At 38.9% G+C, this 24,788-nt stretch overlaps 2 protein-coding genes across 3 annotated transcripts in view; one reads left to right on the top strand and one right to left on the bottom strand.

The window, feature by feature from the left end:
• LOC133661572 (hepatocyte growth factor-like) overlaps positions 1 to 24,511 on the top strand; it is a 60,860-nt gene extending 36,349 nt beyond the window's left edge. The window contains exons 15-19 of one of the 2 annotated variants that reach the window (XR_009827960.1): positions 1,338 to 1,475; positions 1,566 to 1,672; positions 1,767 to 1,900; positions 14,105 to 14,204; positions 17,362 to 24,511. Coding sequence is in view for 1 of the 2 variants with exons in the window: in XM_062064860.1 (XP_061920844.1) it covers positions 1,338 to 1,475; positions 1,566 to 1,672; positions 1,767 to 1,900; positions 5,634 to 5,810 (556 nt within the window). In the remaining variant the exon portion in view is untranslated. Of the gene's footprint in view, positions 1 to 1,337; positions 1,476 to 1,565; positions 1,673 to 1,766; positions 1,901 to 5,633; positions 9,495 to 14,104; positions 14,205 to 17,361 lie in introns of those variants that run through there. The other variant, XM_062064860.1, reaches the window with a different exon arrangement.
• pax4 (paired box 4) lies at positions 20,938 to 24,110 on the bottom strand. The gene is made up of 7 exons (XM_062066737.1): positions 23,925 to 24,110; positions 23,640 to 23,855; positions 23,483 to 23,570; positions 21,602 to 21,691; positions 21,446 to 21,528; positions 21,312 to 21,363; positions 20,938 to 21,245 (listed from the first exon to the last, which is right to left on the bottom strand). Exons 1-7 carry the CDS (start codon positions 24,108 to 24,110, stop codon positions 21,046 to 21,048), a joined length of 915 nt encoding a protein of 304 aa, XP_061922721.1. The 3' UTR covers positions 20,938 to 21,045.
• Positions 24,512 to 24,788: the final 277 nt, after the last annotated feature.

Here is a 24,788-nt window from a genome sequence, read left to right as displayed (position 1 = left end):
TCTGTATGTAATATTGGTTGCATTTCAGATAGTTGTTTGTGTGCCATGTTGTTCCAGACCACAGCAAACATTACCTAGCTTGCCAAAGATTGTAATACAACTATTAAAGGAAGACAGCCTGCCGTTTCCTTTAACTTGAACACACACATCTATACCTTTGGCCATTCTAAGCCAGTAATTTCCAGTAGTTATCTCACCTTCTGAGTAGCCTCTGATTTACTAATGGTTTCTAATGTTGTAAAAATGTGTAGAATAAATATTAAATTTCAACAATTCTGCCAACGAAGATTTGCTTCAGCCTGCGACACATAGTCATTTTGATAGTAGGCTATTGTAGCTAATATAGACACCTACGTCATGTGTTGCCTTCATTAAAAGACTTATACAGTCGCGATCAAAAGTTTACATACACTTGTAAAGTACATAATGTCATGGCTGTCTTGATTTTCAAATAATTTCTACAACTCTTATTGTTTTGTGATAGAGTGATAGGAGCACAAGCTTGTTGGTCACAAAAAACATTCATGAAGTTTGGTTCTTTTATGAATTTATTATGGGTCTACTGAAAATGTGACCAAATCTGCAGGGTCAAAAGTATACATACAGCAATGTTAATATTTGGTTACATGTCCCTTGGCAAGTTTCACTGCAATAAGGCGCTTTTGGTAGCCATCCACAAGCTTCTGGTGGAATTTTTGACCACTCCTCTTGACAAAATTGGTGCAGTTCAGCTAAATTTGTTGGTTTTCTTACATGGACTTTTTTCTTCAGTATTGTCCACACGTTTAAGTCAGGACTTTGGGAAGGCCATTCTAAAGCCTTAATTCTAGCCTGATTTAGCCATTCCTTTACCACTCTTGACATGTGTTTGGGGTCATTGTCCTGTTGGAACACCCAACTGCGCCCAAGACCCAACCTCTGGGCTGATGATTTTAGGTTGTCCTGAAGAATTTGGAGGTAATCCTCCTTTTTCATTGTCCCATTTACTCTGTGTAAAGCACCAGTTCCATTGGCAGCAAAACAGGCCCAGAGCATAATACTACCACCACCATGCTTGCTGGTAGGAATGGTGTTCCTGGGATTAAAGGCCTCACCTTTGCTGGGTATTGTGGCCAAACAGCTAAATTTTTGTTTCATCTGACATCACATGGACAAAGATAGGACCTTCTGGAAGAAAGTTCTGTGGTCAGATGAAACAAAAATAGTTTCCCTAATCGCCCATTTCGATTAGGGAGTGAGGTTTACCACCGTACATTTGCATGGAATTGCATTATTCCAAATTTATTGAGGGTCTGATTGATCTCCATCTTCCATCCCAACTGATTGTCCTTAATCAGCGTTCCCGACCTGAGGGAATACAGCGTCCAGGTGGGTGTGCGCCACCTCAACGAGTCTTCCCGCCATCCCAGACTCGCCATTTCTCGTCTCATCTGCGGGCCGGAGGGATCCAACCTGGTCATGCTGAAGCTGTCAGAGTGAGTGTTCACCTTTCCCCAATAAATCTGCGTTATGTTGTAGCTCAAACATGCAGCAGAATTTATTTGACTATGACTGTCTTTTTACAGCCCAGCTCCCGTGTCCGAGGGCGCGTCCACCATCCATCTTCCCGTAAAGGAGTGTCACATTGCAGAGGGAACAAACTGCACCATGTACGGATGGGGGGAAACCAAAAGTACTGCCCACTGGTTTCGGTCTTGTTTTTTTTGTTTTTTTTTACCTAAGAAAAGCCTCGCTGCAACCGATCTTGTTTGTCCTTTTGTGCGCAGACACGGGACAGGACGAGGCGCTGAACGGCGTGACCATGCCCATGGTGGACGGGGACATGTGCTCGCGAATCAAAGGGGACGCCGGAGACAGCAGGATATGTGCAGGAGGACGGAGAGGAGAAGGCGTATGTGATGTAAGGCCAAAACCTGCATTCTATAGTAGTACAGTATAGCCACACCTTTTATTATTATTAATAATAATGACTATATTTTTTTGATAATCACTTATCGTTTGTAAAAAAAAGTATTTATACATATATGTATCAATATTATTTATTACAAAGTTGTTGCAGTAAATTGTTTGCACTCACTTTCTGCTTGTTGCTAGGCAGATTTCATGGTGCACAATCATAAGTCAAATTATTCTTCAAATTCTAGACAAGTGTATTTAAATGCTTAACATTTTTAATTTACACTGTGATGAATAAAATGGACCTGTTTCCCTAACGTTGTGGGGGGCTGGGATTACCTCTGATCGCTCCTCTCGCCAGTTATTACTGTAAACCGCCACATTGCATCGCACCAGTTATTATTGATAACAATGGCATTATACCAGCGTCAAAATCTTGAGGTAAACTCGCTTAATCACGAGCATGTGTGCACACGCTATGTAGACGAGTTGTATAAATAATGAGATTGCTCCTCCCACCAGTTATTAATGATAACTATAGAAATAATGCAGAGTCAAAAGTTTAAGGTAAACTCGCTCACTCACAAGCACGTGTGTACACGCTATGTAGACAGGTTGTGAGAATAATGCGATTGCTCCTCTCACCAGTTATTAATGATAACTATAGAAATAATGCAGAGTCAAAAGTTTAAGGTAAACTCGCTCACTCACAAGCACGTGTGTACACGCTATGTAGACAGGTTGTGAGAATAATGCGATTGCTCCTCTCACCAGTTATTAATGATAGCTATAGAAATAATGCAGAGTCAAAAGTTTAAGGTAAACTCGCTCACTCACAAGCACGTGTGTACACGCTATGTAGACAGGTTGTGAGAATAATGCGATTGCTCCTCTCACCAGTTATTAATGATAGCTATAGAAATAATGCAGAGTCAAAAGTTTAAGGTAAACTCGCTCACTCACAAGCACGTGTGTACACACTATGTAGACAGGTTGTGAGAATAATGCGATTGCTCCTCTCACCGGTTATTAATGATAGCTATAGAAATAATGCAGAGTCAAAAGTTTAAGGTAAACTCGCTCACTCACAAGCACGTGTGTACACGCTATGTAGATAGGTTGTGAGAATAATGCGATTGCTCCTCTCACCAGTTATTAATGATAACTATAGAAATAATGCAGAGTCAAAAGTTTAAGGTAAACTCGCTCACTCACAAGCACGTGTGTACACGCTATGTAGACAGGTTGTGAGAATAATGCGATTGCTCCTCTCACCAGTTATTAATGATAACTATAGAAATAATGCAGAGTCAAAAGTTTAATGTAAACTCGCTCACTCACAAGCACGTGTGTACACGCTATGTAGACAGGTTGTGAGAATAATGCGATTGCTCCTCTCACCAGTTATTAATGATAACTATAGAAATAATGCAGAGTCAAAAGTTTAAGGTAAACTCGCTCACTCACAAGCATGTGTGTACACGCTATGTAGACAGGGTGTGAGAATAATGCGATTGCTCCTCTCACCGGTTATTAATGATAACTATAGAAATAATGCAGAGTCAAAAGTTTAAGGTAAACTCGCTCACTCACAAGCACGTGTGTACACGCTATGTAGACAGGTTGTGAGAATAATGCGATTGCTCCTCTCACCAGTTATTAATGATAACTATAGAAATAATGCTGAGTCAAAAGTTTAAGGTAAACTCGCTCACTCACAAGCACGTGTGTACACGCTATGTAGACAGGTTGTGAGAATAATGCGATTGCTCCTCTCACCAGTTATTAATGATAACTATAGAAATAATGCAGAGTCAAAAGTTTAAGGTAAACTCGCTCACTCACAAGCACGTGTGTACACGCTATGTAGACAGGTTGTGAGAATAATGCGATTGCTCCTCTCACCAGTTATTAATGATAACTATAGAAATAATGCAGAGTCAAAAGTTTAAGGTAAACTCGCTCACTCACAAGCACGTGTGTACACGCTATGTAGACAGGTTGTGAGAATAATGCGATTGCTCCTCTCACCGGTTATTAATGATAGCTATAGAAATAATGCAGAGTCAAAAGTTTAAGTTAAACCCGCTCACTCACAGGCACGTGTGTACAAGCTATGTAGACAGGTTGTGAGAATAATGCGATTGCTCCTCTCACCAGTTATTAATGATAACTATAGAAATAATGCAGAGTCAAAAGTTTAAGGTAAACTCGCTCACTCACAAGCACATGTGTACACGCTATGTAGACAGGTTGTGAGAATAATGCGATTGCTCCTCTCCCCAGTTATTAATGATAACTATAGAAATAATGCAGAGTCAAAAGTTTAAGGTAAACTCGCTCACTCACAAGCACGTGTGTACACGCTATGTAGACAGGTTGTGAGAATAATGCGATTGCTCCTCTCACCGGTTATTAATGATAACTATAGAAATAATGCAGAGTCAAAAGTTTAAGGTAAACTCGCTCACTCACAAGCACGTGTGTACACGCTTTGTAGACAGGTTGTGAGAATAATGCGATTGCTCCTCTCACCAGTTATTAATGATAACTATAGAAATAATGCAGAGTCAAAAGTTTAAGGTAAACTCGCTCACTCACAAGCACGTGTGTACACGCTTTGTAGACAGGTTGTGAGAATAATGCGATTACTCCTCTCACCAGTTATTAATGATAGCTATAGAAATAATGCAGAGTCAAAAGTTTAAGGTAAACTCGCTCACTCACAAGCACGTGTGTACACGCTATGTAGACAGGTTGTGAGAATAATGCGATTGCTCCTCTCACCGGTTATTAATGATAGCTATAGAAATAATGCAGAGTCAAAAGTTTAAGGTAAACTCGCTCACTCACAAGCACGTGTGTACACGCTATGTAGACAGGTTGTGAGAATAATGCGATTGCTCCTCTCACCGGTTATTAATGATAGCTATAGAAATAATGCAGAGTCAAAAGTATAAGGTAAACTCGCTCACTCACAAGCACGTGTGTACACGCTATGTAGACGGGTTGTGAGAATAATGCGATTGCTCCTCTCACCAGTTATTAATGATAACTATAGAAATAATGCGGAGTCAAAAGTTTAAGGTAAACTCGCTCACTCACAAGCACGTGTGTACACGCTATGTAGACAGGTTGTGAGAATAATGCGATTGCTCCTCTCACCGGTTATTAATGATAGCTATAGAAATAATGCAGAGTCAAAAGTTTAAGGTAAACTCGCTCACTCACAAGCACGTGTGTACACGCTATGTAGACAGGTTGTGAGAATAATGCGATTGCTCCTCTAACCAGTTATTAATGATAACTATAGCAATAATTCAGTGACAAAAGCTCACGGTGTACTTGCTTATGTACTAACGTGTGCAGACGGGTGTTACAGTCGATGTGTTGTATAAATAATGCGATTGCTCCTCCAGCCAGTATTTACTGACAGCTATGGCAATAAATATAAATGACTGGAAATAATCTAGCGTCAAAGTTCAAGGTAACCTTGCTCACACATTAGCATGTGTGCACACGCTGTGTCGACAAGTTGTATGAATAATGCGATCGCTCCTCCCAGCAGTTATCAATGACAGGCTTTACCAGGGACTGAAGTGGGGCTCTAGTAAAGATCAGTGTGTGTGCACTCTAGTGAAGCTGGGGTAGGCTCCAGAATAGAATAGAAACCAGACGCATGTTTGGCGTTCACTCCTCTCACGTCGTCTTCTCGTCACGTTTGTGCCGCTCTGCAGAAGGACTACGGCGGTCCGCTGGTCTGCCAGGAGCACGAGCGCAAAGTCATCGTGGGCGTGAGCATGCAGCGGACCAAGTGCGCCTCGTCGCGGCCGGCGCTCTTCGTCAACGTGGCGTTCTACTCCGAGTGGATTTACAAGGTCTTCAAGCTGTACCCCAGCCCCGAGACAAACTGACGCTGTGCTGGGGAAGACTCACTGAAGTATTTTGTCTCCTGGAATATACTTGAATACTCACCGAGTACCACGACTACAAGGATGTGACACCCCCTCTAAGATCCCACACAGCCCCCCCCCCCCCCCCTCCTCCTTCCTTTGCCTTGGCGAGCTGCTGCGGGTTGTGGTGCTAATGTTTGTAGCATGAGAGTGAAGGTCCCTGCCAAGGACAACACGGCTGTCGGGTCTCAGTTTGGGGGAAGCGTGGCCCCTGGTGGGCCGTGTGGTCAGCAGGACATTCGTCTTCCGTGCTCGCTCCGTCCTGGTGTACATACTTTATTGATTACACTCACCATGTCAGATGTTATGGGTCTTATAGACCTTCTTCTTCCTCTCGCCGCTGACGACGTGTTTAAAAAAAAAAAAAAAAGAGTATTTATTTTTTCTTTTGAGATGAATTAAGATGAGCAGCATTGAGAGAACTAATATTCCTATCCTTAATATGCTAATGCTGTCAGTGTGCTAATCGTTAGCAGGGTGAATGTCAACTTATTAGCATCACAACATCTGGACTACACATGTCAACATTGCAACTGTTAGCGAAGGAGTGCACTATCTGGCTGCAACCAGCTGTTGCCAGATCCAATAGTAATGTCAATATTGGATGCACAAATGAAACCCACTTTTTGATGGAAATAACCCAATCTTATATTTTCAATGTACATTTTTGCAGAAAAGCACTCCAGTCGTTTTGAGGATCTTTGGCTAATATTTTTGTAGTAGGTCCCTAAAAACAGCAGAGCAGTCCTGTCCTGTGGAGGATCTTTGGCTATCACTTTTGCAGTTGGTCGTCGAAAAACAGCCCACGACTCCTTTTCATATAGAGGATCTGTCATGTGGAGGATCTTTGACTAATATTTTTACAGTAGGTTCCCAAAAACCAAGAACACTCCCTGCATATAGAGGATCTTTGACTTGCTTTTTTGCAAAAGGTCGTTAACAAGAGCAGATGACTCTTTGTCATTTTGGATGATCGTTGAGTCACATTTTTACAGTAGGTCATCAAAAACAGCAAGCCACTTTTTTGATATAAAATATCTTTAACTCATCTTTTTTCACTCAGTCCTCAAAAACAGCAGACCAATCCTATCATATATTTTAAACTATATTTGTGTAGTGGGCCCTTAAAAACAGCTCAGCACTCCTGTCACGTAGAAGATCTTTGACTATGTTTATAGTAGGTCCTCAAATACATCACACCACTCCTTTCCTATAGAGGATCTTTGACTTGCATTTGTACAATCGGTGATTCCGTCATGCGGAGGATCTTTGACTAATATTTTTACAGTAGGTTCCCAAAAACCAAGAACACTCCCTTCATATAGAGGATCTTTGACTTGCTTTTTTGCAAAAGGTCGTTAACAAGAGCAGATGACTGTCATTTTGGATGATCTTTGAGTAAAATTTTTACAGTAGGTCATCAAAAACAGCAAGCCACTTTTTTGATATAAAATATCTTTAACTCATCTTTTTTCACTCAGTCCTCAAAAACAGCAGACCAATCCTATCATATATTTTAAACTGTATTTGTGCAGTCGGCCCTTAAAAACAGCTCAGCGCTCCTGTCACGTAGAAGATCTTTGACTATGTTTATAGCAGGTCCTCAAATACATCACACCACTCCTTTCCTATAGAGGATCTTTGACTTGCATTTGTACAATCGGTGATTCCGTCATGTGGAGGATCTTTGACTAATATTTTTACAGTAGGTTCCCAACAACACTCCCTTCATATAGAGGATCTTTGACTTGCTTTTTTGTAAAAGGTCGTTAAAAAGAGTAGATTACTCTTTGTCATTTTGGATGATCTTTGAGTTACATTTTTACAGTAGGTCATCAAAAACAGCAAGCCACTTTTTTGATATAAAATATCTTTAACTCATCTTTTTTCACTCAGTCCTCAAAAACAGCAGACCAATCCTTTCATATATTTTAAACTGTATTTGTGCAGTCGGCTATTAAAAACAGCTCAGCGCTCCTGTCACGTAGAAGATCTTTGACTATGTTTATAGTAGGTCCTCAAATACACCACACCACTCCTTTCCTATAGAGGATCTTTGACTTGCATTTGTACAATCGGTGATTCCGTCATGTGGAGGATCTTTGACTAATATTTTTACAGTAGGTTCCCAAAAACCAAGAACACTCCCTGCATATAGAGGATCTTTGACTTGCTTTTTTGCAAAAGAAAGAGCGGATGACTGTCATTTTGGATGATCTTTGAGTAAAATTTTTACAGTAGGTCATCAAAAACAGCAAGCCACTTTTTTGATATAAAATATCTTTAACTCATCTTTTTTCACTCAGTCCTCAAAAACAGCTGACCAATCCTATCATATAGAAGATCTTTGAACTGCATTTGTACTGTCGGCCCTTAAAAACAGCTCAGTGCTCCTGTCACGTAAAGGATCTTTGACTATGTTTATAGTAGGTCCTCAAATACATCACACCGCTCCCTTTCCCATAAAGGATCTTTGACTTGCATTTTTGCAGTAGGTCCTTTAAAAGAGAATATTACTCTTGTCATGTGGACTTTCATTTTTTCAGTCATCCTCAAAAACAGCAGAACACACCTTTCATAGGATAGGATAGACTTATTCATCCCACTATGGGGAAATCACGTTGTTGCAGTGCAGGTTTTTACACACAGTAACTGAAGTAAAACGTAATGAAAAATAAATACTAAATATTGTGCACTAATATGTATCGATAAAAGATCAAATAAAACACTAACGCCCGTATTGCACACCAAGAAAAAAAAATGTGACCAACATTTGGACGGTCACTCCTTAACAACATCACACCACTCCTTTCATTTAGAAGATCTTTGATTAAAAATGTTAGTCTGTCCTCAAAAACAACAGACATTCTTTCTGTATAAAGGATCTTTGACTATCAACTGGTCCTTAAAAACTACACATCGCTTCCGTCACATAATGATTTTTAAACGACTGGAAATGATCAACCTGTGCTTGTACTTGTTTTATAGTTGATGCGATCGCTCCTCACAGCAAGTTATCAGTAAAAGGCTCCAAATAATCCAATAAATCAAAGAATACAATAAGTTACTGATTTTTAACCAGCTTGTGTTTTATTGATGTGTGGCTATATTAGCCATATTATAACAAACCATCGATCACTGGTCATTTTTGCAAAGTCCTCAGCTGGTTTTGCGAGTCTATCCATTCGTCCGTTTTCTGCTGCTTGCCCCTCTCAGGGTCGCAGGGGGGCTGGAGCCTATCCCAGCTGCACTTGGGCGGAAGGCAGGGTACACAAGTACATACAGACAAACAGGTTCTTATTTCCACGTGTAAAAAAACAACCAACTCAATATAATCCCCACTCGCTGACTTTCTTTTTTTTTTATGTGAACTGACAAGACGCCAACTGTGCTTTTATTTTGTGTTACTTATTTAATTGTAAATAGCCCTGTGTAAATTGTGTAATTTTTGTACATAACACAACGATGACCGAATATATTTTTTTATAATGTAAAACCTGTCAAAGCTGCTATTTTTGGGCCTTTTTTTAATAATATATATATATATATAGATGCATTTTTGTTGTTATTTTTCAAGTGAAATGTTGTAGCCGCTGCATTACTCTGATTTTAATAAACAACTCACGCCAGCGCAGTGAGGTACCGTCATGGACCTGGCCTTGTTTCTCTCATTTTTTTATGCTTTTAAAAATATGTAATCTATTATTATCATAATTGACAACTTTATTTATCCACAAGGGAAATGGTTTGACATACAGTAGCTCAATTGTAAAATTAGGACTTTAACCTAATTTTCATGGATTTGTTACTTGGCGCCATTTGAAAAGTATGCTAGCTGTTCACATGTTGACATGCTAACATTAGCATGCTAATATTACTTTGCTAACGTTTTATGAATAGCAATTTTGCAAATGTTATGTGTTTTAACCTAATAATCATGGATTATGTTACTTGGCGCCATCTTAAAAGTATGCAAGCTGATCCCCTGTTAGCATGCTATCATTTTTAATTTGACGTTCTAATCATGGGTTGAGTTGCTTGGCGCCATCTAAAAAGCTGTTCACATGTAGACATCCTTATATTAACATGCTAATATTACTGAGCTAATGTTTTATGCTAGCGATTAAAAAAAAAAAAGTGTTTTAACCGAATAATCATGGATTTTGCTACTTGGCGCCATCTTAAAAGTATGCTAGCTGTCAGTTAAAAAAAGTTACAAATTCAGTTTTTAAGCTTTCCTAGTTTTCTTTTTGTTTTTAGTTTCTTGTAAGTGGTTCTGTTCTGTCTTTTTTTGTGTCGAATGTCCTTCCTGTTTTGTCACACAACTGATATTTTTTACATAACATGCACATGATTTGGCAAATTACGTTGACTTTTTTTGTTTATGCTAGCGTTTTAGCTAATTTAACCTTCCTAATGATGGATTTCATTACCTTAGCACCGTCTTAAAAGTATGCTAGCTGTTCACATGTTGACATGCTAACATTAACATGTTAACATTACTATGCTAACATTTATTGATAGCAATTTTGCTAACTATATTGGTTTGAACCTAATAACCATGGATTTTGTTACTTGGCGCCATCTTAAAAGTAGGCTAGCTGTTAGTTCTCAAAAGTTACAGATAGGATATGTCCCTTTTTAAGCTTTCCTTAAAACATTTTTTACATCCTTGTGAGTGGTTCTGTTGTCTTTTCTTTTCTTATTTGTGTAGAATGTCCTTCCTGTTTGTCACACATTTTATATTATTTACATGATTTGCACAGGACTTTGTTAATTACATTGACATTTTTTTTGTTTTATGGTAGCATTTTAGCTCATTTAAACTACTAATCATAGATTTTGTAGTTTAGCGGCATCTGAAAAGTACGCTAGCTTTTCATTTTATGCTAGCATTTCATCTTATTTAAACTACTAATCGTGGATTTTGTAGCTTAGCGCCATCTGGAAAGTATGCTAGCTTTTTGTTTTACGCTAGCATTTCAGCTAATTTAAACTACTAATCATGGATTTTGTATCTTAGCGCCATCTGAAAAGTTTGCTAGCTTTTTGTTTTACGCTAGCATTTTAGCTCATTTAAACTACAAATCATGGATTTTGTTGCTTAGCGCCATCTTAAAAGTATGCTAGCTTTTTGTTTTACGCTAGCATTTTAGCTAATTGAAGCTACTAATCATGGATTTTGTAGTTTAGCGCCATCTGAAAAGTATGCTAGCTTTTTGTTTTACGCTAGCATTTTAGCTCATTTAAACTACTAATCGTGGATTTTGTAGCTTAGCGCCATCTGGAAAGTATGCTAGCTTTTTGTTTTACGCTAGCATTTCAGCTAATTTAAACTACTAATCATGGATTTTGTATCTTAGCGCCATCTGAAAAGTTTGCTAGCTTTTTGTTTTACGCTAGCATTTTAGCTCATTTAAACTACAAATCATGGATTTTGTTGCTTAGCGCCATCTTAAAAGTATGCTAGCTTTTCGTTTTATGCTAGCATTTTAACTAATTTTTTACTTTTTCACCTAATAATCACGAATTCCGATACTTGGCGCCATCTCGGAAGTGGGCTAGCTGTTCTACTGTTAGCATGTAACTTTGACCTGATATCAGGTAAACATCGTCTACTGGCTTGTACTGCTCGAAATGTTGTATGCAGGGGACCAAAGATCTGGAACCGGCTTGATGAGAGCCTCAGGATGCTGTATTCATTCTCCAACAAATTTTTAAAAAATGAGAATCGATTCGAATTCGAATCCATTTTTTCCCACACCCCTAATGTATGTGTTTTTGTGCTTGCCACCATGTTTCAGCATTCCATGCATATACTGACCTCTGGACCCCCTGCCAAAAGCTTCTTCCAGCTTATCTGGGGGATTCTTTCACTTACCACCATCCTTAAATGGATATTCACTACTGTTGTAATTGTAATATGGTATTGTGAATTTTATGCTAACATGTTAGCGAATTTCATACTTTTTAACCAGATAATACTAACCAGTTTGTTCTGTTTAGGGACGAGAGTGGGAATAAGCACACAAGAAGGAATTAATATGGAGGTGGACGACCAGGATTATTAAAGATTAAAGATTAAAGTACCAATGATTGTCACACACACACTCAAATCCCAGCCGAGTCATACCAAAGACTATAAAAATGGGACCCATTACCTCCCTGCTTGGCACTCAGCATCAAGGGTTGGAGTTGGGGGTTAAATCACCACAATGATTCCCGGGCGCGGCGCCGCTGCTGCCCACTGCTCCCCAAGGGGATGGGTCAAATGCAGAGGACAAATTTCACCGTCGTAGCTCAACGTGTTAGGACCAGTTTATTAAGGATGCTAAAACCAGTCCAACGTAAGTCAAGTTTGGCAGTAAACTTAGGCTGACCATACGTCCTCTTTTCCCCCGGACATGTTCTCTTTTGCGGGGGTGTCCGGGGTGTCCGGGCGGGGTTTCTTAAATGCCTCAAATGTCTGGCATTTTGAATTAGGGTTGTGTGTATTTTCAATGTACGTTCAGGGTTAAGTTAAGAAGGGGTTAAAAAAAAAAAACTGAAGGTGCGCGCACGTAGCAACATTCGTGAGGGAGGGGCAGAGACACAGAGCGAGAGAGCTAGTGAGTGGAGACAGACATGAAAACAAGAAATGCGAAACGTAAATGCAACTTCACGGATGATTTGCGGGCAAAGTATTCGTGTTTTCGTCCTGGCCGTGACACATGGGAAGCAGAATGCACTGTGTGCAAAGCAGCAACGTATGTATCTGTGGCAAATAAAGGGGCTTAAAGATCTACAAGCCCATATCGACACTACAAAGCACAAAACAGCTGTGCAGGGCGAGAGCTTGTCTGCTGTTTTTTGTTTAAATTTAATTAACTTGTTTTGAGGCATTATTTATGTTTAGATTATATACAAGAGGTTATTTTGAATATTTCTACCTCTGCACTTTTTTTTTCCAAAACTGTGAATGTTACAGAATATAAGTGTGACTTATTTTGTTATTCTGTCAAGCAGTGTTGGCGTTAACGCACTTTTTGTGTCTTTTTAACGTATTAAAATCAGAAAGGACGCAGATTTTTTTTTTTTTTTTTTTAATTTTTACCATTTGCGGCCCACAGCTAATGTTTTAAAGGCCCACGGCACATTCTAAAAATACTATTAGAATAAACAAAAACATAACAAAAGTGAAATAAAAAAGCTTAAAGGTGAAATGTCATTTAGAAAAAGTTGCAATGTTGACTAATAAAACAAAGCTGGTTTTTTTTCTTCTTTCAAACGGTCATTGCTCAAAACATAATATTGAATCAAAATCAATGTTATTATGAATTATTGACCTATCAAAAGTTCCGATTACTTCACATCAAATATTCCACTTTGAAAAATATTTTTGGTGGAAGATTTTGCATATTTTGTGTGTTTGCCATTAAAAACATAGTTTTGTTTGACAAAAAAGGGCGGAAAACAAACAAACAAACAAAACAACATAAAAAAAACTAAAACATTTTGAAATGAGGAATAGATGTGAAGTTGATGTAGACTCCAGAGATTTAAGCGTTAAATATAAAATGTATGTATGCCCTGGCACACCATTATCATCATTTCATGACCCAAGCAAAACACTTTTTACACGTTTATACTGAAATAAATACACCTACAACTTATTAAATAAAAACATAGAAGCGGTAAAGTTTAGATCCTTGAAGGAAAGAAGAAAGTGAATGAATGTTTATAACTGAATACATTTACATATGTACACACATTTGTTTTCTTTTGTATTATCTTTTTTAATGAATTCACATTTATGACAACCTTTTTCCAAAACACAATACAGAATGTGAGATATAACAGGATAATGCTTACATTTGTCATTTGTTTTCAAAACGCTTACAAAAAAGTGGGACCCCAAAAATTTACTGTGAGACCACATTTTTATGACTTGATGTGGTCCCTGGGACCCCATTTAGAAAATTCCTAGCGCCAACACTGCTGTCAACAGAGGAGAAAAAATGATTTATTTAAAAAAAAATTATTATTTATAAAGCAAGTTCGAGTATCATTGGCAAATGTTCACCTAGTCCCGGCCTTGGCGTGCTGCCCGCCTTGGCACACATATATGTGTCCTCTGAATTCCCGCCTTGGCACACATATATGTCCTCTTTTTGGGATTTCAGAATATGGTCAGCCTAGTAAACTAGCATGTGGATATGTCATCTACCTCTATAGGTACGTTATGGTGTTCACTGTTTGCCTTGTCTTTCCTCCAGTGATCTATTGTGGACAATACTGTACGGGTCCAAAAGAACTTGATCCCTCGGTCCTGGTCCAGTCATAAAAAGCTGATGGCGTGCAGACCAGATATAAAAGGTCATGTTTAGACTTTTTTTGGGGGGGGGGGAAGGGAAGCTATACGTTTCCCAGAAGACTCTGTCCCGCTTGACATCAACTTCCAAACACTATAAAAAAAAAATAGAAGGGTCCATAGCGCCTCAAACGATCTGTGGACTTATGATTTAAGCAAACATCCAGTTGTCTTCCTAGATCAGGGGTCGGCAACCCAAAATGTTGAAAGAGCCATATTGGACCAAAAATACAAAAACAAATCTGTCTGGAGCCGCAAAAAATTAAAAGCCATATTACATGTGTCATTGGATATAAATTTAATTAAGAGGACTTAAAGGAAACTAAATGACCTCAAATATAGCTACAAATGAGGCATAATGATGCAATATGTACATATCGCTAGCCTAAATAGCAGAGGTGGGACCAAGTCATTGCTTTGCAAGTCACAAGTAAGTCTCAAGTCTTTGCCCTCAAGTCTCGAGTCAAGTCCCGAGTCAAGACAGGCAAGTCCCGAGTCAAGTCCAAAGTCAAGACTGGAAAGTCTCAAGTCGAGTCCCAAGTCCTGCATTTTGAGTTTCGAGTCCTTTCAAGTCCTTTTAACCACAGACTAATATTTTTACACAGATTGTGTATGCTTTTAAAACGCTGTATTTATTTATTAAAACAAGTGCATTTGAAATTGCAAGAAAAAAAATAGTGCTGACATTGCAATTCATAATAGCACTATTAACAGTAATTTTAATAGTTTAAACAATTTTAAACATTTAACTCATTCCTTTACAAAATAAACACATTTGCAAAAACAAACATTAACATACTATTGGTTGTATTTTATGAAAATAATATTACCACAGAGTTGAGAAGGAGCAAAGATCTTCAATATTTGTATGTGAAAATCACAAATAAATCTTCTGTTGGAGGATGACGCCCCTACAGGGGTTTGGTTTACAAACTTTCAGCCCCACCTAAAACAAAATTCACCAGCCGCCACTGATTATGATGCATTCTCATTTTAGGCAAAATATAAGACAATACTTTCTTAACAGTATAATTGTAACCAGGAATAAGTCTTTAAGTAACAATATTCAAATACTAACATTGTTAGGTAAAACAGCATTTGGTTTTGTTCTGAATGTAGTGAAACAAATTGGTGGTTTTAGCTGATATAACGACTTTCAGGGGTTTATATATGTTTAAGTATTTGGCAGACGCTTTTATCCAAAGCGACATACATAAAAAATACATACATAACAATCACTGTAAACATGATCATTTAAGGGAAGAATGTAATACAAAATATCAATACAAAGTGTCAAGACAGAATAAACTCTCTGCTGCTGCAGCAACAGAGATACAGTCTATAGGTCCCTAATATATATAGATATCTAATGTATTCATACATTGTTTATGTAGGATATACGCATGTATATATAACCTAATCATATTGTTTCTTCAATTTAAAAATAGTTTACCGTTTTTTCCCCCTTCTCTGGGATTATATTCCCAGTTTTGATCTCGGACGTCTGGTCACTTATAGCGTATAAGAATATTATATTACTGTTAAGCAAACTATGAATAATAAAACTTGCCAAAACATGTGTCCGTTATCATAGCTACACGTATGACAAAAAACCGCGTGAAAATCAGTGGTATTCAGTGAGGTAAAATGAATTAAATGCGCTGACAGTTCATTGCTCCTGACAAATGAATTGCACTGAGTGGAGCGGATCACCACTCCAAGATGGCGGCCCCGCGTCTCGTCTGCGCCTGTAGGCAGTAGCGCTCGATGCTGCGTACCCTTAAAACATGTCTATGGTTATAACGTTAGCAGTGAGTTTACAGCCTCACTGATTTAACTACACAGCAAATAAAAGTCATGTTACTTAGCCAATAAATGTTATCTTACATTCAAAACTTACCCTTCTTTGGGCAACTTCAAATGTCGAACGAAGTTGGAAGTTGGAAGTTGTTGCGTCTCCGTCTGTAATATTCGAACTGCGTGATTTGCATACGCAATTCGTTTTTTGTTGACCAAGTCGTAGTTTTTATACCCGAACGAAACCAACTTTGGCGTAATTGTTTCTCTCTGCCGCATTGTTTGACAACTCTTGTTCGGTGGTTGTCCTGCAATTTGATTGGATGAATGCTGTGTGATGAAAACAACGTATAACTAATTTGATTGGCTGTTGTACTGACAGCACACCAGCTGACAGGCAGCACACTCGCTGATAGACAGACACGTACAAAATGAAAGATACGGAGCGCTCCCAAATAACTTTTTAAGATTTGGGTTTTGGGGAAAGTAGCAAGTCATGTCAAGTCAAAAGGCTCAAGTCCAAGTGAAGTCACAAGTCATTGATGTTAAAGTCTAAGTCGAGTTGCAAGTCTCTTTACATTTTGTCAAGTCGAGTCTAAAGTCATCAAATTCATGACTCGAGTCTGACTCGAGTCCAAGTCATGTGACTCGAGTCCACACCTCTGCTAAATAGCATGTTAGCATCGATTAGCTTGCAGTCATGCAGTGACCAAATATGTCCTATTAGCACTCCACACAAGTCAATAACATCAAAACTCACCTTTGTGCACTCATGCACGACGTTAAAAGTGTGGTGGACAAAATGAGACAGAAAAAGAAGTGGCATAAAACACGTCCTAGAAAGTCGGAGAAAGTTATACATGGAAACAAACTATACGGTGAGTTCATGACCGCCAAAATTAGTAGGACAAAACGGCGCTCGCCAAATACTCGAATCAGTGAAGCATGTTTAATATAAACATTGTGATTTATAACAATTAGGGAGGTTTGTGTCATGTTTGTCCTCCTACAGAAACCATACTAAAACAAAAAAATCGATTTTTTTCCCCTCATCTTTTTCCATTCTTCATACATTTTTGAAAAATCTCCAGAGAGCCACTAGGGCGGCGCTAAAGAGCCGCATGCGGCTCTAGAGCCGCGGGTTGCCGACCCCCGTCCTAGATGATAAATACATTGTTATTTCTGCTGGTGTATAGAATGTCTAAGTGTGTTTTAATGAAGTCAAAAGCACACCAGTTTTTTAAATATACGCTTTAATCATTATTGAGTCGTAAAGGACGTAATGCAGTCAAGTGTTATTTGGGACCTCTGCTGGCCACTTTGTGTTACTGCGCTGCTCGCTGACTGCCCGCTTCTTTCTTGCAGGCACGACACACTGTGAGGACAGGAAGGAGTCGGACATTGTCTCCAAGACTAAGCTAAGTCCCGGACAGGAAGGAGTCGGACATTGTCTCCAAGACTAAGCTAAGTCCCGGACAGGAAGGAGTCGGACATTGTCTCCAAGACTAAGCTAAGTCCTCTCTTCTTCCGGGCTCACACACGTCCTGCTGCTGGTTTTTGGGATCATGGTGGACCAGTGTCTGGGTCGAGTTAAATGGTCCACACTCAACACTTCCAGAACCTAGAGACATTATTCCAAAAAAATATATATATATTTGTTTTTCCAATAAGTCCTCAAAAACATCAAAGCTAGCCTGGTCTTGAGATAATATTTTGCTTGTGTTTATGCAGTAGATCCTCAAAAATAGCAGAGTGCTTCTGTTACACAGAAGCGTGTTTTTCAAATAGATTCTTAAAAACGCTACAGAATTTTGCATTTTGTAGCTAATTCTCTATTAAAAACAGCACATACATACACTACTGTCACACAGAGGAATTTTGATTAGCATTTTTGCAGGTGGTCACCAAAAAGAGCAGATTGTTCCTGTTATATACATAATATTTGATTGGTGATAATAAATTAGATACCCCAAAACAGCTAAGCACTCCTTTCATATAGTGGATCTTTGACTAACATTTTTACAGTCAGTCCTCAAAAATAGCAGACCACTCTTTTGATATCAAGAATCTTTGACTTGTATTTTTGCAATTGATCCTCAAAAGCAGCAAAACGCTCTTTTCACATACGAAATCTTTACAGCAAGTGCGTTTGCAGTCACTCCCTAAAAACCGCGTAGCACTTCTGTCATTTAAACCATCTTTGAACAGTGGTATTAAATTAGATTCCTAAAAATAGCAGAGTGCTCCTGTTATATAGAAACGTATTTTCAATTAGATTCTTAAAAACACTACAGAATTTTGCATTTTGTAGCCAATTCTTAAAAACCAGCAAAAGGTTATTAAAAACAGCACATACGTACTACTGTCACACAGAGGAATTTTGATTAGCATTTTTGCAGGCGGTCCCCAAAAGGAGCAGATTGTTCCTGTCATATACAGAATCTTTGATTGTTGATAATAAATTAGATACCCCAAAACAGCTAAGCACTCCTTTCCTTTCATACAGTGAATCTTTGATTAACAATTTTACAGTCAGTCCTCAAAAATAGCAGACCACTCTTTTGATATCAAGAATCTTTGACTTGTATTTTTGCAATTGATCCTCAAAAGCAGCAAAACGCTCTTTTCACATACGGAATCTTTACAGCAAGTGCGTTTGCAGTCACTCCCTAAAAACCACGTAGCACTTCTGTCATTTAAACCATCTTTGAACAGTGATATTAAATTAGATTCCTAAAAATAGCAGAGTGCTCCTGTTATATAGAAACGTATTTTCAAGTAGATTCTTAAAAACACTACAGAATTTTGCATTTTGTAGCCAATTCTTAAAAACCAGCAAAAGGTTATTAAAAACAGCACATACGTACTACTGTCACACAGAGGAATTTTGATTAGCATTTTTGCAGGCGGTCCCCAAAAGGAGCAGATTGTTCCTGTCATATACAGAATCTTTGATTGTTGATAATAAATTAGATACCCCAAAACAGCTAAGCACTCCTTTCCTTTCATACAGTGAATCTTTGATTAACAATTTTACAGTCAGTCCTCAAAAATAGCAGACCACTCTTTTGATATCAAGAAATCTTTGACTTGCATTTTTGCAATTGATCCTCAAAAGCAGCAGAACGCTCCTTTCACATACGGAATCTTTAACACGTGCTTTTGCAGTCACTCCCTAAAAACCGTGTAGCACTTCTGTCATTTAAACAATCTTTGAACAGTGGTATTAAATTACATTCCTAAAAATAGCAGAGTGCTCCTGTTATATAGAAGCGTGATTTTCAAGTAGATTCTTAAAAACGCTACATAATTTTGCATTTTGTAGCTAATTCTTAAAAACCAGCAAAAGGTTACTGTCACACAGAGGAATTTTGATTAGCATTTTTGCAGGCGGTCCCCAAAAAGAGCAAATTGTTCCTGTCGTATACAGAATCTTTGATTGGTGATAATAAATTAGATACCCCAAAACAGCTAAGCACTCCTTCCATATAGTGGATTCTTTGACTAACATTTTACAGTCAGTCCTCAAAAATAGCAGACCACTCTTTTGATATCAATAAATCTTTGACTTGCATTTTTGCAGTTGATCCTCAAAAACAGCAGAGCGCTCCTGTCGTATGGATAATCTTTTGAGTAGAGTAGATTTCTAAAAACAGCAGAACGCTACTTTCACATACGGAAGCTTTGACAAGTGCTTTTGCAGTCACTCCCTAAAAACCGCACAGCATTCCTGTCATTTAAAGAATCTTTGAACGGTGGTATTAAATTAGATTCCTAAAAACAGCACAGCACTCTTGTCATATAAACATTTTGATTTACAGTAGATTCCTAAAAACAGTGGAATGCTCTTATACAGAATCTTTGACCAGTGCTTTCGCAGTCAATCCCTAAAAACCGCAGATCGCTCCTTAAAGAATCTTTGAATGGTGGTAGTGAATTAGATTCCTAAAAACAGCTGCTCGCTGACTCGCTTTTAGCAGTTGATCCCCAAAATAGGATTTTCATTTCATTGAGGATTTTTGACTAGCAATGTTGGGGTTGGTCGACAAAAACAGCAGAGCACTCCTATCATAGAGAATCTTTGACTAGTGCTTTTGCAATCAATCCTCAAAAACCACAGAGCTCACCAGTTGCATAATTAATCTTTTAATAATGCTAATAAATAGACCCCAAAAAACAGCATAGTGCTCTTATCAAGTCTTTGACTACCATTTCTGCAGTCAGTCCCTAAAAACAGCAGAGTGCTTCTGTAAAAGTGCAGTCGATCCTTAAAAACGTTAGAGCGCTCTCGTAATTTAAAGAATAATTGAACAGTGGTAATAAATTAGATTCCTAAAAACAGCACAGCCCTCTTGTCATATCGATAATTTTTGTAGTACAGTAGATTCCTAAAAACAGTAGAATGCTCTTATACAGAATTTTTGACCAGTGCTTTTGCAGTCAATCCCTAAAAACCTCAGAGCGCTCCTGTCGATTAAAGAATCATTGAATAGTGGTAATAAATTAGATTCCTAAAAACAGCAGCCCCCTTCTGTCACGTAGAGAATCTTTGGCTCGCTTTTAACAGTTGATCCTCAAAAAAGGATTTTCATTTCAAAAAGGATTTTTGACTATACCGTTTTTGCAGTTGGTCCACAAAAACAGCAGAGCACTCTTACCATAGAGAATCTTTGACTAGTGTTTTTGCAGTCAATCCTCAAAAACCGCAGAGGTCACCGGTCGCATAATGAATCTTCCAATAGCGGTAATAAATTAGATCCCCAAAACAGCAAAGCGCTCCTATCGACAATCTTTGACCACCATTTCTGCAGTCGGTGCTTAAAAAAAGCAGTGTGCTTATGTCAGAGGATCTTTGAGAGACCTCCCGTCATTTTAAAGAGTGTTGGAATAGTGGTATTTTATTCCTAAAAACAGCACATTGCTCTTGTCATATCAATATTCTTTGGCCAACATTTTTGCAGTTGATCTTCAAAAATAGCAAAAGTCACATAGAAGATATGTAAGCTGAATGGAAGTTTGTTTTTTTGTGGTTTTCAAGCAGTTCTTGATTCAGAATATTAGCTTTATGAGTGGGACGAACCTCTGGGTCCAGTGGGAGGCATGCGGGGTGGAGAGTAGGACACCTGAGAGGGATGCCAGTCCACAAGGATGGTCCAGGTCTAGTGTCCTGCCAGGTACAAAAACTGTACTGTTGTCAGGAACGTGATGAAGCTTCGAGTGGACCTGCTGAGTTAAGATGCTCTGAGGAGCTGTGAAGGACAAAGGAGGTCAGTATTTTCCAGTGTGTCCATGAATACTTGCCAAAAAGCACTCACTACTTTGTTGGACCTCCCTCCTCCACTTGGCCCGCCTGTTTGAGAACCACACCTGTGTCAAAAGACAAACAGGAAGTGACAAAGCAGCAAAAGACAACAAACGATGGACTAGTCTCATGGAAAATGTTGTCTACTTTGATGGTCTCCTCTGCAAGCTGGGTCTGGTTGGACAACTTGTCCCTGGTGAACATGTCCGCATACTGACTCTGGGAGAACGCTGATCCATGAGGCAAATGACATCAAAAGATGCATTTTTATTGAAAAAAATCAAACTAAACTCTGCAAGTCACCTTTCTCCAAGACCTTAGTCTGCTGCTGAGTGAAGGTTGTTCTCGTCCTCAGAGGGACACCTTTTGTCTCCATGCTGGTGCTGGAGAAACCTGATACAGTCACAACATTAGCACACATCATGCTGCTTCTTTGGCGGCACAGAATTTTTGTCTTATAGAGGATCTTTAACACGCGGTTTGGTGAAATATCCTTAAAGACCGCAGAGCTCTCCTGTCATATAGAGCAGTGGTCCCCTAATCAACATAAAAAACACAATATATACATTATATATCAATATAGATCGATACAGTCTGCAGGGATACAGTCCGTAAGCACATATGATTGTATTTCTTTATGAAAAAAAAATGAACCCCCCCCCCCCAGTCCGTGGGACAAATTTTCAAGCGTTGACCGGTCCCCAGCTACAAAAAGGTTGGGGACCACTGATATAGAGGACCTTTGACTAATAGTCCTTAAAAACAGCAGATCCATCATTTAATATAGAGAGTCTTTGACTAACTTTTTACAGTCGCTTCTCAATAACGGCAAATAACTCTCGTCATACTGAGGACCTTTGACTCGTGTTTTGGTGGAGTAGTCTTAAAAACAGCACCGCTCTCCTGTCATATGAAGGATATTAGAGTAGAAGTAGGCCCTTAAAAACATTAATTACTTCTGTCATTTGGAGGATCTTGGACTAGAGTTTTGGTGGACTACCCTTAAAAAGACCACTCCTTTCATTTAGAGCAGGGGTGTCCAAAGTGCGGCCCGGGGGCCAGTTTCGGCCCGCCGCTTGTTTTCTGTTGGCCCTCGGCAGGTAGTAAAAATTGAATGAGTTCATTATTATCGAGACGTTATTAGTAATGCTATCAAATGATACACTTTTAAAATCAGATTAATCACACTTTTGAAGTCGGATTAATCATGATTAAACACAACTATTACTCGCTTGCATGATTTCATTTAACTTCAAATTTAAATTAAATTAAAAAGGCCTCAATACTTGGTCACAAATGTAATTTAATTGTTAGAGTCCGTTTACGGTAAAGGAGCAAAATATGTGTGATTAATCTGCGTATTTACATGATTAATGCAATGTCTTTTGTGATTGATCGCATGAAGTAACTCGTTATTTTTGACAGCCCTCGTTGTTAGATGACACTTATTTTCTTTGTCACCTACAACACAAAGCTAACAGGGATGTTTTGTTCAGCTAGCTTAGCTTATATTGACATACACTGGTTGGCTTTTAACATCTTTAGCGGACAAAATTAGTCAAAAATGGCCCCCGCAGCCTTCAGTTGTACTGAATGCGGCCCTCGCCGGTTACAGTTTGGACACCCCTGATTTAGAGGATCTTTGACTAACATTTAGAACCTTAGAAACAGTAGACCACTCCTGTAACATAGAAGATCTTGGACTGCCGTTTGTATAGTTAGTCCTCAAAAAAGCTGGCTACTCCTTTGATATAAAACAGTGATTCTCAAACTGTGGAATGTGTACCACTAGTAGTACACTAACTCTATCTAGTGGTACGCCAACAAATCACTGGATTAAAGAACAGTGTTTTATTTTCTGATATTCAAACACAGTAGATGATCTTTGAATTGCACTTTCCTTAAAAACAGCAGAATGCTATTGCCATATAGAGATGTTTTGACTAGCAGCAGGTGCTTAAAGCAGTATATAACTCCTGTCCTGTGGACTCGTAGGATCATTGACTAGTATTTAATGGAATAGCCTTAAAAACAACAGGGATCTCCTGTTATAAAGATTATTTTTGACCTATGTTTTTTGCAGTCGGTCACTAACAGCAACAGACCACTCCATTCATATAGAGGATCTTTGATTAACAGTAGGTCGTCAACTGCACTCCTGTAATATTTGTCCATGTGACTTACTGTCTTCAGTCCTGCAGGGTGCATGGCTGTGCATCCAGGCCTGTGGCTTGACTGGGATCTGTCTTAGAATTCGGTTTATGGAAGACACCTTGAGGACAAAAGTCTGTGTAAAGACATGTCGGTCAACAAAAAGGATGAGGACATCCCTAAGACTCACGCTGGGAACTTTGGAAGCCTTGCAGCTCCTCGTGGCCAGAAGACTTTTCCTAATCTCCCAAGCAAAAACGGACGGATTGTCCCTTTTGTGCTGAACGATAGCGGAGATGACGGCGGGGGTGAGTAGTCGTGGTCTACTCCCGCCGATTGTTTTTGGCTGCAAGAGGCCAGTAAGTCTGTAGCGGCTCAGGATCTTGCTGACGCAGCCTGTGGACACCTGGAGAGACACGCCTGACATATAAGCTCATGACAATTGTTTGATTCAGACCTTTTTACAGCAAAGTACCCTCAGGATCCTGGAGATCTGGCTGGGCCGGACCCCTTCAGAGGCCAACTCCACCATTTTCCTCCTCTTGGAGTCCGGAAGAGGTCTCCCGTTGAGGAACGTCCCACCAAGCTGGTTCACACTGCTACCACCTTTTTTTTTTTTTTTACAAAACACGCAGTATGTAACAACAGCAGAGTGTTCCATTCATAAAGAGGGTGGGGATTCTCAAAAACAGCAGTGATCATGTCGTATAAAGAATCTCCGATTAGTGTTTCTTGAGTGGTTTCTTAAAAATTGCAGAGATATTGTGTCATATATTAGATTTTTGATTAGTGTTTTTGCAGGATATCCTGAAAAACAGCAGAGCAGAAGATCTTTGATGCATTTGTCTTTGAAAACAGCAGTCTGCCCCAGGATCTTTGATGGGCATGTGTGCAGTAAGTCCTCAAAAACAGCAGTGTCCTGAGGTTAAATTTACGTTTTTTTATCACGCATTTGGAGCATATCTTTAAAAACAGCATTGTTTTGGCATTAGGTCTTGAAAACAGCAGAATGCTCCTTCATATAGACATTTTTTGATTAGCGTTTTTAGAGTAGGTCCCTAAAAACAGCAGACAGCTCCTGCCATATATCTTTGGCTAATGTTTTTGTAGGAGCTTATTAAAGCGGCTGAAAGATATTTGACCGTCGGTTTTGCACTAGCTACTTAAAAACAGTACTCTTGTCATATAGAGGATATTTGGCTTGCATTTTGTGGAAAATTCTCAAAAATAGCAGTGCTTATGTCATATATTTTTGATCAGTTCTTGCAGTAGGATTTTTAAAAGAGCAGAATGCTATAGTCTTATAGTGGGTTTTTGACTAGTGTTTTTTGCACTATAG

Source organism: Entelurus aequoreus, linkage group LG12 (assembly GCF_033978785.1).
Source record: "Entelurus aequoreus isolate RoL-2023_Sb linkage group LG12, RoL_Eaeq_v1.1, whole genome shotgun sequence".
Taxonomy (NCBI): Eukaryota; Metazoa; Chordata; class Actinopteri; order Syngnathiformes; family Syngnathidae; genus Entelurus; species Entelurus aequoreus.
Note: the sequence above shows the minus strand (reverse complement) of the source record. Positions and strands in the feature narration are given on the sequence as shown.